The sequence below is a fragment of the Scardinius erythrophthalmus genome (assembly GCF_964197995.2).
Source record: "Scardinius erythrophthalmus genome assembly, chromosome: 11".
Lineage (NCBI taxonomy): Eukaryota > Metazoa > Chordata > Actinopteri > Cypriniformes > Leuciscidae > Scardinius > Scardinius erythrophthalmus.
This window is the reverse complement of record NC_138231.1, coordinates 17046210-17063618: the sequence shown is the minus strand read 5'-3', so window position 1 is coordinate 17063618 and position 17409 is coordinate 17046210. Positions and strand designations below refer to the sequence as shown.

The 17409-nt window shown below is 38.9% G+C and overlaps 1 protein-coding gene across 1 annotated transcript in view; it reads right to left on the bottom strand.

Moving 5' to 3' along the window:
- Positions 1 to 17409, bottom strand: part of LOC308699004 (pleckstrin homology domain-containing family G member 3) — a 206798-nt gene that overhangs the window by 70794 nt on the left and 118595 nt on the right. Inside the window, exon 3 of the mRNA XM_081379536.1 lies at positions 1027 to 1475. Within this exon, the coding sequence (XP_081235662.1) occupies positions 1027 to 1475 (449 nt within the window). The remainder of the gene's footprint in view (positions 1 to 1026; positions 1476 to 17409) is intronic.

Here is a 17409-nt window from a genome sequence, read left to right as displayed (position 1 = left end):
AAATCCGCACGTTTTGAAAAGGGGGCGTTAACAATTGATGCATAGGCACTGACGTTATCCAATCATAACAGTGGATGTTAACACTGAACTCTTAAAGGGGAAACACCCCCAAAACAGACTGTTTGAATCAGAGCATGAGAAACAGGGTGGGAAAAAGTCATAAATCACTAAATTTTAAACGTTTTTTGTCCAAAAAACTATAGTAATACTATAATTGCACCTAAGGGAACACAATAAAAGAAAAGAAAAAACCATGTCATGACCCCTTTAAAAAAAAAATGGGGAAAAGCACTTGTGTTCTTTTGCCAAGTTTGCATGCCTGTAACTCTTAAAGAATTAAAGATAATCTTAATATCCTTTTATGTTTTAAATAAACATTTCTTTTGGGGGAACACATCTTCATTTTAAGGGATTGAAATATGGTTCAATCCCAGAGAAATGGAGATCTTAATGCAGCTCCATTAGTAAATTGGTCAATTGTACACATTTTCAGTGGTCAAAAACCAAATGTCGGTCACTTTGCATACATCTGATATTTTTTTCTTTCAGAGAGAAATATCTGAAGAACAAATAATGTGGAAACTAGAAATGTATCTCGTTTCTTTTTTCTATCAACATAATTGCATAGAATATACCTGTCTGAGTGTCATAAATATTCTTTTTCCAAAGTTTACATGCCTGTAACTCAAAAAGAATAGATTTCTCAATATGATTTTACAATTTTCTTTTGAAATCTTAATTTTTAAGGTCCTATATGGTTCAAATGCACAGAAATGGAGATTCCATTGTGACTGCATGCTCAAATTGTTGAATTTTACTTATTTTCAATGGTCAAAAAACAAATCTGGGTAACTTTTCAAACAGCTCATACTTATTGTGTTTAAAGAGAAATGTCTGAAGAATAAATTATACTGAAATTAGAAATGATTCTTGTTTTGAGCAGGGAAAGTTTCTGAAATTTGATGATTTGACATGGAATGACCCAGTTGTTTGTAAATGTTTGGAAAGGTTAAGACTCATGCTGACCTCTACAATACTCCGCAGATCTCTCACATACATCCGCTCCGTCTCAATGATCTCCATGACAACACGGTCCAAGTAGGTGAGCTCAGGGTTGGGTGCCATGGTGTTGGCAGCAAATGGAGAGGAACTGTTGGAAACGGAGGAGCTGTTGTTGTTGTTAACAGTGTTGCTGCTATTTTGCTGGAAAAATTGGCTGGATGCTTGGGCGAGATTATTGCCCTGAGTCTCATTTGAATCGGCAGCAGACGTTAACTCCAGATCCACATTGTCTTCAATGGGCACACCAGCGGATGACAGGAGAACGCCGTCCCGAGAGGAACCAGACCCGGATGAGATGGTGGAGACCACGCTTATGGGCCTCTGGACATCTGTGAAGTCAGAGCAATCGGACAGCGTAGCAGTGGAGGCCCGGTCATTACTGCCAACAGAGGCAGTGGACAACCGAGGTGATTCTAAAGAAGAAACAAAGAGACAAAGGCACACAGAGTGATTTATCTGCACATCACAGACAATCACAATGCATTTCTCACACATTTACATTTAATCGTTTAGCAGAAGCTTGTAACCAAAGCGACTTAAAAATAAGGAGAACAACAGAAGTAATCAAACCAACAATAGTGCAACAACATGTGAACTGAAATGACTAATCATTATTATCAAACCAGTAGCCAAAAGTCACCATGCTGGTATATGAAACATTCACCTCATTCGATTTTAAAATTACTTTTTCCATTAGAACACTAGTCTAAAATTGCAGTTAATTAAGTTACAAATAGGGCTGACTGACTAATTTCAGGCCCTCCACTAGGATGTATTTTTAATAGTGGCTTTCTATTTGGCTCATCATCACTGCAGGTGTCATTAAAGTCACAGACATGAGATTGTGCCTTTAATTTCAATTAAGCTGAGTTCTCGCAAAATAACTGTCTGCGAGTGAAAATTAACATGTAATGATATACTGTATAAGATTTTGGTCATACTATTCACCCCTAACTAACTTTTATGAACACTATTTTTGTTCATGACATTCAATATAATTTTACAAAAGTGAAACATGAATTATAGTACATGAAATATCTAAATAGACAAACAACACAAGAAAGTGTCTTAATGATTGTAGTTATCTGCACACCCATCTTATGAAATCTCTGAGTCAGACTGTATAAGACTTGTGTATTATTAAGCTATAATGTAATATCTTTACACAAAATACACAACACATAGCTCAAAAGCTAGTTTATGAAGCAAGACAATGAAAATTGTACTTATTGCTTAAACTAAATGGTGCACAAGGGATTATCAATATTAGGATTTACAAAGACTTGACATTACTTGGGTATGTATTGTCATAACTGCAAAATTTAACAGTCAGCAGGTTACCAGAATGAGCAATCAAATCAGAAGTATTAGGAAAGTACTGTTTAATTAGGTTGGTATCTGGTTAAATATGAAATTACTCATCCTTTCCTAAACCGTGCACATAATAAGTCTGTTAGCTAGAAAAAGGAGCATTTGCGATTAGAAATTCACAGTAGACATTCATTCAAAACTACCGTTCAGTTTGACAGGAATGCATGCATGCCCTTTGAAAATCATATTTTGTGCATGTCAAAAGATTAGGAATAGGAAGAGTCTGAACAAGTAATAATGCAAAGCACATTAATAGACTCTGACTAGCTAGGCAATGATCTCACAACCACATTGATCAGAACTGAACCTAACAAAAAGACAATATTAGCTAATGGTGTATTCACCTTAACATAACCTTGATTTATTATACAGACATTTTTTTTTAAATATGTACCTCATTTGTCCTGAGGAAATGTGACATGAAGAGTTTCTCATTAAATTAAAGCCTTCACAGATGCGTTCTTAAGAGCACTTTCTTAAGGTCCAAATTAAGATTAATTAAACCTGTCAAAAGACAGACAAACAATAAACCCATACTTGCTCAGAGTCGGTGTCTTCCAGCATATAAAAGTGAACTTGAGGTCAACAGCAGGACAGAAGGAGGAAACTAATTTTTCGCCCTTCATTTCCATACAAGCATTTTGAAAGTAAACACTTTCCAACAAGCACTGACGTCTCCTGCCAGCCCATCCCCTTTACGCCTTGTGTTGGACTTTCACCTCTATATCTCCAAACCGTTGGAGGGAGGTCAATGATATCATGTGTGTAAAAAAAGAATTAAGCCTAGCCTTTGGAAATGGACAAGCATTTACAAATAAACAATGTCAATAAAACAAATAATATGGCTTCATTTTTTAAACCACATTTCTTAAGCCAAACTGCTTTGTGTGAATAACTGCACTAGAGCTTTAGACTAACTAACTCTTAACTATTTTGTACAATGTCTTGACTGGATGTTCAGTTGTTGTTTTATGAATTATGATCATTTGTCTAGTGGCCAAACTTACAGAGCTGCTTACCTAGTCAGTATTTTAAGACAATTTCAGAATGTATTATTAGACGCTCACAAAAAAATTCCAAGATGGCGGTCGAGTTCAGATAAATACTTTATGAAAAATAAACTTATATTAAATCTTATTATATTAAATTAACTAATTTACACCACATTTTATGCTTAGAGTATCATGAACCATAGATATACATAGATGCCTCATTAGTGGCCGTTTCAATTTGGCGCTTTATGTGAGCCGTCCGCCATATTGGAGCGGTCCGTGAACATTAGAGAGCAAGTTGATTGAGCGTCTGCAACCGTAATTAGACGCATGTATGAATATCTATATATGAAATAGACTCCAGCAGATTATTCAAGGGTCATTCAATCCTTTTCTTGGAAGGTAGCAATTCCAAGTTTTCCAATTGCTTCTAAATGATCCAGGGTTAAAAAAAAACCCACAGAGGGTGAGAGAAAAGCCTCTAGACTTACCAAACCATCGTGATAACCTGAGATTAAACCCAGTGAACCACCATTTCTCTTCCCAAATACTCCCAAGGGCAGCAACTTTCAGATGTGGTTGGAGAACCATTCCCCAAGAGTATTTGTTATGGCCCAAAAAACTATGGATTGGTGATGAATAGCCTCCAGCTCAATGGGTTTCTTTTGTTCTCATGCTCTTTTCTAGTTTTCAAGAGTCCCCAATATGGGTTCTAGGTACTATCCAACACTGGTACTAGTTTCTCTCCTGATTTAAAAGTCAGTTGTTACACACCAGCACATGAGAACAAATAGATCACACCTCTTTATATGGAGGGAGGGCCTAATGGCTGTGCTTGGTTGTGCTCGGTTGTGCTCATAAAAGGGTTGAGAAACTGATAATCATTTGTAGCATATTAAGACTGGAATGCAAAGACTTGCAGTGCAAAACCAATCTAGGTTTCTCTTCCTTCACAATACATTTGTCAAGGACAAGAAAAGGTGGCTGGACTCAAAGTGTGGTGTATTGTGCAGGAGACAATAAACAGGCCGGTAATGGCTACCGAAAACACTTTCTTTAACTTTACTGTGTTACTTCTGGGAACAGACTAAAACTACAGGTGCCGCTTGGCTGGGTAAAACACCAATAATCGTTGGCCACAACAAAACTTAACACAGCAACTACCTTTGCAATAATGACCCACAAGGTGGCAACCTCAACCTGTCAATCACACAAATCTATTACATTCCTCCCCTTTTAGTTTTTTTTTTTTTAACAATAACCATTTTAAGTTTAGCAATAATTAGCAACAACTAACTCTGCATTTAAATCTCACAACAAAAATAAATCTACTGCCCCTGAAAATTTTCTCAATCTTGGCAAAATATTAACTTCCTATTATCAACAAAAAATGTCTCTTGGCAGATTACATTCACTGTGCAGATTTACATTTACATACATACAACATACTGCAAGTTATAGAGTCAGTCTTTGAGGTGGTACGCGGACCCTCTCTGGGTACCGCCGTTTCTCAGGTGAGTTTTTGTTTGCTGTGTGTGATGATGACACCTCGACAACCTGTTCAGTTGGTTTAGTGAGAACAGTAGTGGTATTAGCTTCACTGGTGCACTGGGCAAAACAGCTGGAAAAGCACAGTCCATGGTTACTGGTGGCTCATTCTCAGCCACTGGTGAGGGCAAGCTTGGTGGGAAGTGTCTCAACCTTTCCTCGCCATGTCAACATGTTGTCGACATGCACTGTGTGCTGCCTCTGACCCTCTTGTATCAGGTATGTGACAGTTCACTGTCTTTTAAGTACTTTTGCCTGAATCCATTTCTCCACTCTCCTGAAATTTCGGACGCGGACAGCTTCTCCTTCCTGAAAGAAACGAAGAGATGAGCCACCACGGTCATGATGACGTTTCTGTGAGGCTTGTTTCTCTTCAATCCGTCTGGCAAGCTTGGGCTTAAGCAAACTGAAACGGGTTTGGATCTGGCGTTTCAGAAATAAGCTGGTGTCCGTCCAGTCACAGTGTGGGGTGTACTGCGGTACATGAGCAGGAAATTTGCAAGTCTATGACTGAGTGGCAAGGGAGCCTTTCCCTCTGCCTCCAACACATCCTTCGTCAGCGCACGTTTCAAAATCTGCACTGACCTCTCTGCAGCTCCATTTGATGCAGGATGGTATGCAGGTACAGCAGTGTGTTTGATACCGTTACTCTCCAGAAACTTTGTAAACTCCCTCGACACCAGCTGTGGACCATTATCTGATACCAGCTCTTCTGGCAGTCCATACGCAGAGAACAGGCTTCGCAGCACTTCAATGGTGTTGTGAGAGGTGATGGAATACATGGGAAAAACTAACCACTTTGAATGGCTATCAATGACCACCAGAAAATACTGCTTATCCTTCTCAGCAAAATCAATGTGGCCATCTCCAGTGGTGCAGCGGTGCGACTGCTGGCATTTTCTGAACAGCTTGGCAGATAGAGCAACCTTTCACCAGCTCTTCAATTTCCCCATCACAGCCAGGCCACCACATGTAGCTGCGAGCGAGAGCTTTCATGCGGCAGATATCTGGGTGCACATGATGAAGGTCTTCCAGTAAGCGCTGTCAATAACCTGGGGGTATGATGACTCGCTAGCCCCAAAGAACGCAGCCTTGTTCCACTGACAGCTCCTGCCTGCGTATGAAATAAGGCCGCAGTGCTTCCTCCTGAACATGACTGGGCCATCCATTCATTGTGTAGCTCCACACTTTGTTCAGTATAGGATCTTTTAGCTCTCTCAATGTCTTTTGCACCCACTGGTAGTTCCTCAACGTGTGAGAAGTAAAAAATACCTCCCTCTTTTCCTGTGTTGTCGACTGAGGCTCTGGGTAGGTCAGACAAAGCATCAGCGTTTGCATGATCAGCTGATCTCCTGTACTCAATATCATAGCTGTATGCCATGAGGATGAGAGCCCAGCATTGTATCCTTAAAGCTGCTAAAGTTGGAACCGCTGACTTTGGTCCCAGGATAGTTAACAGTGGTTTGGGATTTGTGATGAGTGTGAATTTCCTCCCATATAGATATTTATGGAATTTCTTTACTCCAAAGATGATGGCAAGTGCCATGAGAAATTACCGCCCCTACTCCATCACATGCAATCCGGAGTGGCAAACGTGTGTTGTAATGCACCAACACCATATTTTGTTGTAATAGCTGCTTTGCGTCTTCAAATGCCTTAGCACACTCAGAAGTCCAAACCCACTTAGCCTCTTTTCTCAGCAGGTTGTGTAGAGGGTGGAGGATGGTGGAGGAATTTTGCAGGAAATGGCTGTAGTAGTTAAGAAGACCTAAGAAGGACTTCAGCTCTTTGACATTTGTTGGCTAAGGCGCTTTGTTTATGGCTACAACCTTTTCATCAGTGGGGTGTAGGCCATCCTGGTCAATGCGATGTCCCAGATATTCCACACTGCTCTGAAATAACTGACATTTAGACAGTTTCACTCGGACACCATGTTTTTCCAGACGTGTGAGCACTTCATCTAGTCTTTTTAAATGCTTCTCCTCAGATGAAGCAGTGATGACAATATCATCCAAAAAACATGTCACATGGTCCAGCCCTTGTAGAATCTGGTCCATAACAGACTGAAAAATTGCAGATGCGCTGGAAACACCATAGCTGAGACGACGAAATTTGTACAGGCCCTTATGAGTGTAAGACTGAAAATATTGGTTGAGGCCTGGTCTGAGACAAAAGGGCCCTGCTGGCTAATTAACATTCGATTTTTATCATTAACTGTTATGTTTTTGGTGTCATTTGAAATGTCTCAAGGTGAGTGGTACAGATATCTCTTATCCAGATAGATAAAATAAAAGGTAATAAGGTTTATAGAAGTTTAGAGAAAACTGGTTAAGCCATTTGAGGGTGGTCTCCCCCATCTCCCATGTCACCTGGTCAGGAGGATAAAGGAAGGTGTTCGCCCTCTCTCTAGGTGCTTTTTGGCTGGACAGGAATTGAATAGGTGGTCTCTCTCTCTCACTCTCTCTCTCTTTCCCTTCTTCTCTCTTTCTCTCTCTTTCTCTCTCTCTCTCTCTCTTTCTCTTTCTCTCTCTCTCTCTCTCTTTCTCTCTCTCTCTCTCTCTCTCTCTCTCTCTCAGGTACAGGCTGGGTAAGATTATTTGGTGTAACCAATGTATAACCATGTTCTAGATATTTGAATTGATTGTGGTATTGATCTCTGATATCTGAAATATTAAAATGTTACATGTGATTATTCTAACTGATTTTGACATTGTTCATTTAATGGTTAAAAGGAATAGTCAAACATTTGCTCACTTTTAGTGAGGCACAGATATTATTAAAACCTTTCATTTATGGAGTCAGATGAAATAACGAGAGAATACATGATTAATGTATTGCAAATTTAACCAAAAAATACTTTGCATGAGTGAGGACAGAACACGTGATAACCTTCCCCGTGTATTGGCGAACCAGCGGTGGACCAATATATATTTAGGCCTTACAAAATGGTGACCTCGAGCGTGATCTCAAAACAGATCCAAACAGTTTCACGAGAAACGTCCTTTCCAGGAAGTATTTGGGATTCTAAAATCAGCACGAGGTTTGAACATCTTCTCTTTCTTTCTTCTCTTTTTCTATGGTAAGTAAACTGTTTCTGCCCTTTATAGAAGTGTTGAAGAAATGTTTGCATTGATTACGGGTCAGAATTAAAGCCCTTTGTTTAGAAACGTGATGCGGCAGCCAGACGAAGAATGAAAAACCTTGTGTATAGATTTTAAAGATCTCCTTGTTTTGCCTAAGCAACAAGAAACGAAACCTAAAGTGAGAATAACATCTTCCAAATAATTAATAACTCGATGAAGAGCTGAAAAAGTAAAGCCTAAAAAGTTTTAAAATCAGCCGCATGTTTTCCGGCCATTGTTGTATCTGAACATGTTAAAACAAACCAGCAACATGTGAAGAGAATGAGCAAACTAACAGAAAACAGAGAAAGAAAAATCTAAGTTTGTAAACGATCGGAAAACATGTGATTTTATAAATAAAAAGGCAGATTGATGCATTGTTTATAAAAAGAAAATTTTGGGAAAACAGGATGATATGATTTACAGGCTAAAACTCAAATATCAAGGCTAATGCTAAATGCTATTGTCAATGCTAAGCCATGCTGCGCCCAAGGCTAATGCTAAATGCTATTGTCCATGTTGCTTTCAAAACGCTCAAGGCTAACGTTAATGCTAAATGCTAAAGCCATGCTGTGTCCAAAACGCTTAACCCTTTTGTGTCACTGGCTGACTGGTAGACCCGAAAGCCACATTGAAATTAATTAATATCCTATACTAAACCTAAACTAATCTTGACAAACTCTATATTGCATTTAAAAGCTTAAACTTTAACACCGATGGGATTAAAAAGTATGCAATAATTCTGTGAATTTTCAAATTTGAAATTGTGCTAGGGTAGGTAATCCTGTTCAGAAACACTTTTTTTTATACTGGGTGAAATGGTCCTTCCATCCTGAGAGTAGTCAATACATTATGTGTTCAGAAAAAGGAATGAAAACAATCAGCCCTCTTTAGCAGCTGCAGGACAGTAAAAACTCTGACCAATCACTGCCACTCGGTCCGAGTGTAAAGAACCAATCAGAAGCCTTCAGAGCCAGGAGGAGTGTCTTAGCAGTGTCAATCAAGTTCGCGTACGCGCTGATCGCCCCTCTCTTGCACAGTGCGTACCATCATTCAAAATCAAGATTGCCGGTGTGCCGAGCAGCTGTGCTAATGGCGGACAAACAACCAAAACTACCAATTTCTCGAGTGGAACCTGCTCATACAACAAAGACAGGTAAACGGAAAAAGACCGATGACGATAAACAAGCCCGTCGGAGCCCATTGACTCAGTGTTAAAACTCTAGCCGCATAACATACAGATAAAATGTCACGCACTGTGCAAAGCAACAATTGAAACCTGCTAATTCACTGGCTTGTCATGTTGCTAAAATAATGTACTAGCAAACCTTATTTAGCATTACATATCGCTAGAATAATTATTTACATAGCCTACTGCAACGTTAGTTACCGTTATATTATCTTACTAGCTATTTATAACTCATAGAAAGAGTGCAACGTTATAAAGTTATATTACATGTATTGCATAATACGTAATGATTTGAGGACCAAGTTTGTAGTCAAAGTATGGGCAGGCCAGTCAATGTAAAGCATTTCGTCCCTACCAGTGAATGTGCCATAACTGTTTATCCGTCGTCATCGGTGACCCTGCATGTTTACTAGCCTGCGCGTTCACGGCAGGCTCCGCTGTGGGGGGAACTTTACATAACAAAATACATGTTTAACAGCTAGTAGGCCTAACGTTATATGTTATGAATCTTACACGAAATGTATCTTCTTCGCAGTGCAACTAATGGAAATGAAAAAACGTGTATCAATGCAGCCTGTTTTTAGCTTTGCCTTATAGTTATAACTAGCTCGTTAGCAAATCAAAAATATATATTTTAAACATGCACTGAGCTCCTTCCTCTCCGCTTGTCTCAGGTAAATAATGCGTCTTCCAGCTCAGCTGTCGGAGTCGCGCGTTCATGTGTTTTGGGGGCGTGGCTTTGGAAGGACCCCAGAAGGGAGAGGGTGGACTGAATGGAAATAATGAGGTGTCTTTAAAACAGTCGTTAGAGGTCTACATACACTCGATTTTTATACTTTCTTTTTCAGAATACTTACATTTTAATTATGTATTGATATATACATAAAGTTTAAACAAATTTAAAAAATAAGTTTTTTAGACCATTCTTACCTACCCCAGCTTTAACACGCTCTGCACATAGAACACACTTTGGTTGTTTGTGCTACAACATGCACATAGGCTAATTTAAAGTTTATTCTTTAAACACAGGATTGCTTTGCTGTGAGTGTATTTGGAACACTTAGGTAAAGGTTGTAGATGTTGTATTCTAGGCCATGTATCCTGTGTAAACTGAATTTAACACTTGTGTCTATGCTAAATTTGGTGGCTATATTGTGCACATAGAACACAATTTGGTTGTTTATGCTACAACATGCACATAGGCTAATTTAAAGTTTATTCTTTAAACACAGAATTGCTTTGCTGAGAGTGTATTTGGAACACTTAGGTAAAGGTTGTAGATGTTGTATTCTAGGCCATGTATCCTGTGTAAACTGAATTAAACACGTGTGTCTATGCTAAATTTGGTGGCTATAATGTGTTTCACAATGAATTTTAAAATCAGAAACAGCGAACGCATCTCATTAATCCTGAAACAAAAACCTTTTCATATTTAAGGCTTCAGAGAACGAAATATTGTCACGTTTGAACTCATTCTGGATTGCTCTGCAATTAATTTGCAAAACAGATTACCGGATTCGTATATTTCCGCAAGCCTGCGCTAGACATTAGTGACGACTAATACCTGGTATCAGATTCAAGTGTACTTGAATGAGGGGGGCGAGTTATTTCCGTCTAGAATCAGCAAATGCTGTTTGATCAACCTAGATTTGGGTGCGTTCCATAACCTCTGTTCTAATTTAATGTTCCTTTAGATAAGTGTACGTGGGGATACCACGGGCTTGACTAACCTAAAGCCATTTTAAGAAAAGTAAGTTGATCGACTAACGTCTTTTTATGGTGGTCATGACCTCTACTAAAGGGAAACGATTTAATTAAGTTCCTGAGGTGGCATTCAAGGGGGCTATGTAAGTGTCTTGTTATTCTGTACGTGTTAATACGGCAAATCTCAGATATTTAGCCAATTACCTCTGTTTTGATAAACCAGACTGGCGAGATTGTGTCGTGCATCCTTAGGAGAAGGACTGCAAAGCGATATAGTTTCCTGATCTATAAACGGAAAAATATAAAGTAAGAGTAAATAGAATAATTAAAACGTTAAAATGGCCATTTAAAAAGACTAAATAAGAAGAAAAGGTATTTGAAACCTATAGCAAAGAAAAAAGAGAAACAGCGAATGTACATCTTATCAGCCCTGAGCCAAAAAGCCTCTTCATATTCAAATGTATTGACATGATAACAAGCAGAGATTTGACCATGTGTTTTAGCATGTGCTGGCGGTTCATTGGGTGTTAACAACAACAACAGAGTTCCTCATTGGCTTTCAGCCTGACCTGTGTTGCACATACAATGCACTGGCCAGTACGGCTGCGACTACAGGGCCAAATTTAAAATAAATCATCTTTTGAAAAACGAACACTTTAACAAATAAGTTGTTCCAGAGACTCTTCAGAGACCAGAAGCAATATAATTTAATGTATATTCTTAAATATAATAATTGTATTATAACTCGAATTATAATATACATTATACTATAATCGCCAAGCAAGGCATTAATTGGAGAAGTGTGACTTTCGTCATTAAAACTGAATTTCTGAAAAAGAATTTCATTTGTGTGCTACCCAGTGCCAAAAAGGGGAGGGGTATGCCTTTATTTTTCACCGTTAGAAAACACGGCTAGAATTGTGGCACAGGTAATAGCAAACCAAATTGTGCAACAACTAAAATGTAATCTAATCAGAGAAGTAAATTTACGAGGAGGGTGAAATTAAGTAAACTTACGAGGAGGGTGTGAAATGCTAAACAGCAGACAGAAGTACCACAGTTTTTTGCAGGTCGAAAAATATCTGCACGAACTCAAATGTGTGAACAACACCATAAACAGCAAATGCTAACCAGACAACCCACAGATCTGGCTGTAATGAGAGAAAGCAATGAGCACTGCACATGCAGCGGACTGAAGGCTGAACTGAAAAAGCAGCTTCAGGTGTCACAACACACTGAAACAACAGCAACAATTCAGACTTGGTCAATGAAACTCGGTTTCATGTGACATCTGGAATTAAAATTGCAACTAACATGATAATGGAACAAGTAAAAGAATGCCACACAGACCTGCTATTAAATTTCAAAATGTTTAAACTTTCTGATTGTTATTAGAGTGGTTGGAAAATCAGAGGCCCCCTGATTTGTCAACACACCACTAATAACAGAAACATCATAAAAAACGGATAGATCTGAAGTGTGAGCGCTTCAATCAATTACAAAATTTACAATTTAACCCTGTCATCGACTGTGACTTAGCCCGCACACACACACACACACTATCTTTGTGAGGACTCTCCATAGACGTAATGGTTTTTATACTGTACAAACTGTATATTCTATCCCCTTACACTGCCCCTATCCCTAAACCTACCCATCACAGGAGACATTCTGCATTTTTACATTTTCAAAAAAACTAATTCTGTATGATTTATAAGCTTTTGTACCCATGGGGACCTCAATTTAGGTCCCCACGGTGACACGAGTCCCCATGAGTCTGTGTGCATTCAGGTTTAAGTCCCCACCGGTGTAGAAAAACATGTCCACACACACACACACACACACACACACACACACACACACACACACACACACACACACACACACACTCTCACAGACAAAAACACACTCTGACATTCTAAAAAACACTCTCACACAAACACACAAAACCATTGATCCTACCATTTATTTGATTATTTGGTTTCCCCCAACCTCTTGCTGCATTTCTGAAACTTATTTTGATTTCGGCATTTCTTTTGAATATTTCAGAAAAACATTTCTGAAACTTATTTTGATTTAATTTCTGAAACTTATTTTGATTTCTGCATATTTGTATATTGTCCATTTTACTTGCAACAATGTTTTTGGACATCAATTCAATTGAATCTCTATGTTTGGTTACACCAAAATTTTGCTGACACTCTTCATGAGTCTCAAATGTTGTTTTAACCCAGCACTGGTTTTGTTAGAATGCCATTTATTTAAATGTTTCTAGAAACAGGGTAAAAGCTTGTAAGATCTTCCTTTGTCCTTCCTTGACCCTCTATAGGAGTACTATTGGCGTGGTAATTAAAAATCAGGTAATTAATGAGACCAAATGTACCACTCACATTTGCTGACATGAACATGGTATTTTAAATTCAATTCAATTCAGTTTATTTGCCAGACTCATGTCCAAAAGCCACGCAAGACAGGACAGATAAAAACAAACAAAACAAACAAGCAAACAAACAATAAGAAAAAGCAAATACAAGAATTAAAATACATACAGACATTTCAGCCAATGCACTCTCAGTCTGGATGTGTACCTGGAGCAGCTCACTAAGGGATTTGAGAGTGCCACCATGATACTGTTTTACATTGAACATGACATGATTTTGCTTTATTGCATTATGCGTTCCTATGCATTTCCTTACGACTGTAAGTTCACATGTGCTCAATCGTGAAGCAGACGTTTAAGATGCTTTTCAGGTGTCTCACACAAAGCAGTGTGGATCAAAGGAGAACCCCTTCATCCACTGAGGTCTGCCCAGACCATCGTACCGCTGGAGGTGACAGGGTTGGTCAAGAAGGGTCAGATCATCATAGTGGAGAAGGTGCCAGGGAAGCGGAAGTTTCTCCATGAAGGAATGACACGTCAACTGAACAAGTCACAAAAGGTCCAGATTGACTCTATGAACTTTGCACACGTCACAGGATTACAGGAAGAGAACCTGAACGCATCCATCCACCTGCTGGACTTAAGCTATACACCTGGTGAGAACAGGTGTTCTGCAGGTGAACACAGCCCACTGAGCGTCTACAGATGCCAACATTGCAAGACAATTTTTGTGCTACATCTTCAAGGATTATAAAAAACGTCTTACTGTGACCCCGTAAGTGTTCATCAGAATGTGACCCACGGGATCAAGGAGGGAAATCTGTAAGACTGAAAATACTGGTTGAGGCCTGGTCTGAGACAAAAGGGCCCTGCTGGCTAATTAACATTCAACCTCCCCCATACAACCTCACTTCCTCTCACAAACTACTAAGAACTCACAAAAGAACATGGTTTAATGTGAATGTTTATCATTGACTGTTATGTTTTTGGTGTCATTTGAAATGTCTCAAAGTGAGTGGTACAGATATCTCATATCCAGATAGATAAAATAAAAGGTAATAAGGTTTATAGAAGTTTATAGAAAACTGGTTAAGCCATTTGAGGGTGGTCTCCCCCATCCCCCATGTGGGCTAGGGTGGTCCTTATCAAGTCCAATTTTTTTTTGTGTGTGCAAAATGTTAGTGTCTTAACCTCTTAAACTGTTCCTCTTAACTTCAAAATTAGAAATATGCAAAAATGTTGACAAAAAAAATGATATCTAGAGGTAGCTCAATCATGTGGAAGATTGCCTATGTTAAGCTGTGCAGCGTTATTGTGATATGCAAGTAATATTAAAAGATGCTGCAAATGAACTACATTTTATTGAAATCAGAGCAACACTGACATGACAACAATGACAACAATGACAACAATCTCAAAAAAAGCACAAAGTTTTCAACAATCCCTTCATTTCTGATGCTCAGCAGCCAGTGTTGACTTTTTGCAGTCTGGATAGATCCGTTGGTGATCTTCCACCACATGAAGGAGAAACTGCTATTGTTCTTCAGAGTGTGTGAGATAGCCATTATATTCTTGAATCAGAACCACTCCTCTCTCGGCGTGATCATTGACTACTTTCATTCCATGTATGGTTGCCTGTGCCTCCTGATAATCTGCTTGATTCGGCCAAAGTTCCAGGTCAATTTCAAGGAACGTAATGTAATTTTTTAAACCAAAAAATGTGCTCTAAACCCAAACAATAACCAAGGTGATCATCAATAGAAATATGTATTGATTCCACCAGGAAAGGCAAATCTGCTAAACCGGGTCATGGATAGATTAATTTGGATTTAGTTTCTACAATAAGTAAACTGAGATATGTATCTAAAATACATATTTAGGAATATATGGTGTAATAGATGCTTTTATGGAGATTGTTTTGGAATTTTACTAGCCAGGTACAATACCAATTGAAATGATCTTTTTTTACGAAAATCATCAAAATCTCAGAAAGTTTAAAGCTATTGAGCTACCAGTAATTATTATGTTACTGCCATAAAAATTGGCATGCTGTATTTTCTTATATAAAGGAACAATTTGAAGGGTTAAGAGCATGACAATTGGAGACTTTATAAATAAGGACCACCCTAATGTGGGCGCTTTTTGGCTGACAGGAATTGAATAGGTGGTCTCTCTCTCTCTCTCTCTCTCTCTCTCTCTCTCTCTCTCTCTCTCTCTCTCTGCGCATGCGTGAGCGTTTGCTGAGCGAGTGTGAGGTGCGTGTGGTGAGTGCGAATGGTTTATGCCCGCTGTGGCGGAAAAATTCTTTTCTCTTTCAATTCTTTTCTATTTTTTTTTTCGTTTTGATATCTGTGGTGTATCGGGTGGTGTAAGGCTCCTTTGGTGGGGGGGTTTCGGCCGTCAGCAACCAGTGTATCACTGGGAAGCATGGCAGTCCAAAACACAAACACCTGTTTAGATTCTCTCACGCGGCGTCACGGAGTGAAAGTGGTGTCCGCGGTGAATGTGGAGGAATGCATTTTGGCCGTTGGAAACGTTGTTGGTCATGAGTGTATTTTAGCGGCATCTAGGATGAATAATGCAATGGTTTTGTTTTTAAATTCTGTTGAGAAAGCAAACGAAGTAGTGGAAAGAGGTGTAGTTATTAGTGGTTTGTTCACCCCAGTGCTTCCCCTTTCTACCCCCGCTAAGAAGGTCACTTTGTCCAACGTTCCGCCGTTCATAAAAGACGAAATGCTGACAAAAGAACTGTCACGGTTTGGAAAGATAGTCAGCCCCGTGAAAAAGATAGTTCTTGGTAGCAAATCAGACCTGATCAAACACGTGGTATCTTTTCGGAGATTTACTTACATGATTCTGAAAGATAATCGAACTGAACTCAACTTGAATTTGAAACTCAGAGTTGATGACTTTGATTATACTGTTTTTGTAAGTACTGATGTGATGAAGTGTTTTGGCTGTGGGAAAATTGGGCATTTAGTACGTGCTTGTCCAGATAATAATGGTACAAATACACAAGATGTCTCAGGTGAAACTGGTAGGCAAGTCAGGAATGTAGGCACTGATAATGTTCCTGATCCAACTCAAACTGAACCCAGGCCATCCACTAGCGGCCAAACTGAAACAATTCCTCATTTACAGACTGAGGTGAATCCGGCCATAGATGGGAATAATGAGGAGAATGATTTAGTTATCCCTGTTGTTGATAAAGGTGAGCCCAAGGCTGATGAGGGCATGGATATTTCACATGTTAATATAGTGTCTGACTCAAAGTCTCCTTCAGAGAGTGTCAACTTAAGTGATGATTTAATGACAGATCTAGATCAGGCAGTTTTCAAAACCCCTTTAAAGAGGAAAAAGGTTTCTGAATCAAAACAAGCTAGAAAAACAGAAAATGAAAAAGAGTCTGATGTTGATGTTGGTAATGAGAGTGATGTCTCTGATTCCGGTGCTTCTAGTTGTTCCCAGAGTGAATGGACATGCCTAGAGTATGATACTGATGAAATCAAGAAGTTTTTAAAATTGTCAAAAAACTTGAGGGGAGTACAGGTTGCTGACTATTTTCCAGACACAAAACGTTTTGTAGAAAATACGAGGGCTTTCATGGCTGAGGGATGTTTCACAAATAAAGAAGTCTATAGGTTGAAAAATTTGTGACAAAACGCCAACAACAATTGAATATTTAATGGCAGAAAATCGGCTTAACACTTTGGCCCTTCTTGGCTGTTTTTTTCTTTATGGCTTAAGTTTATTTTTTTATAATTTTCACATGGGTGACATTCGCATTGCATCCTTAAATGTGAATGGAGCAAGAGAATGTATAAAACGCACATTAATATATAATACTATGAATTAGGGGTGGGAAAAAAAATCGATATTGCAATATATTGTTGTGCTCTCTGTCGCAATAAATAATCGATACACTAACGCCCAATATCGATATTTTATTACAACACAAAATGATTAATTTACTCGTTGTCAGTGTCACTGTCACTACCCAATATCTACCATTCTGTTTGCGGGGGCGCTGTTCGAGTAAAT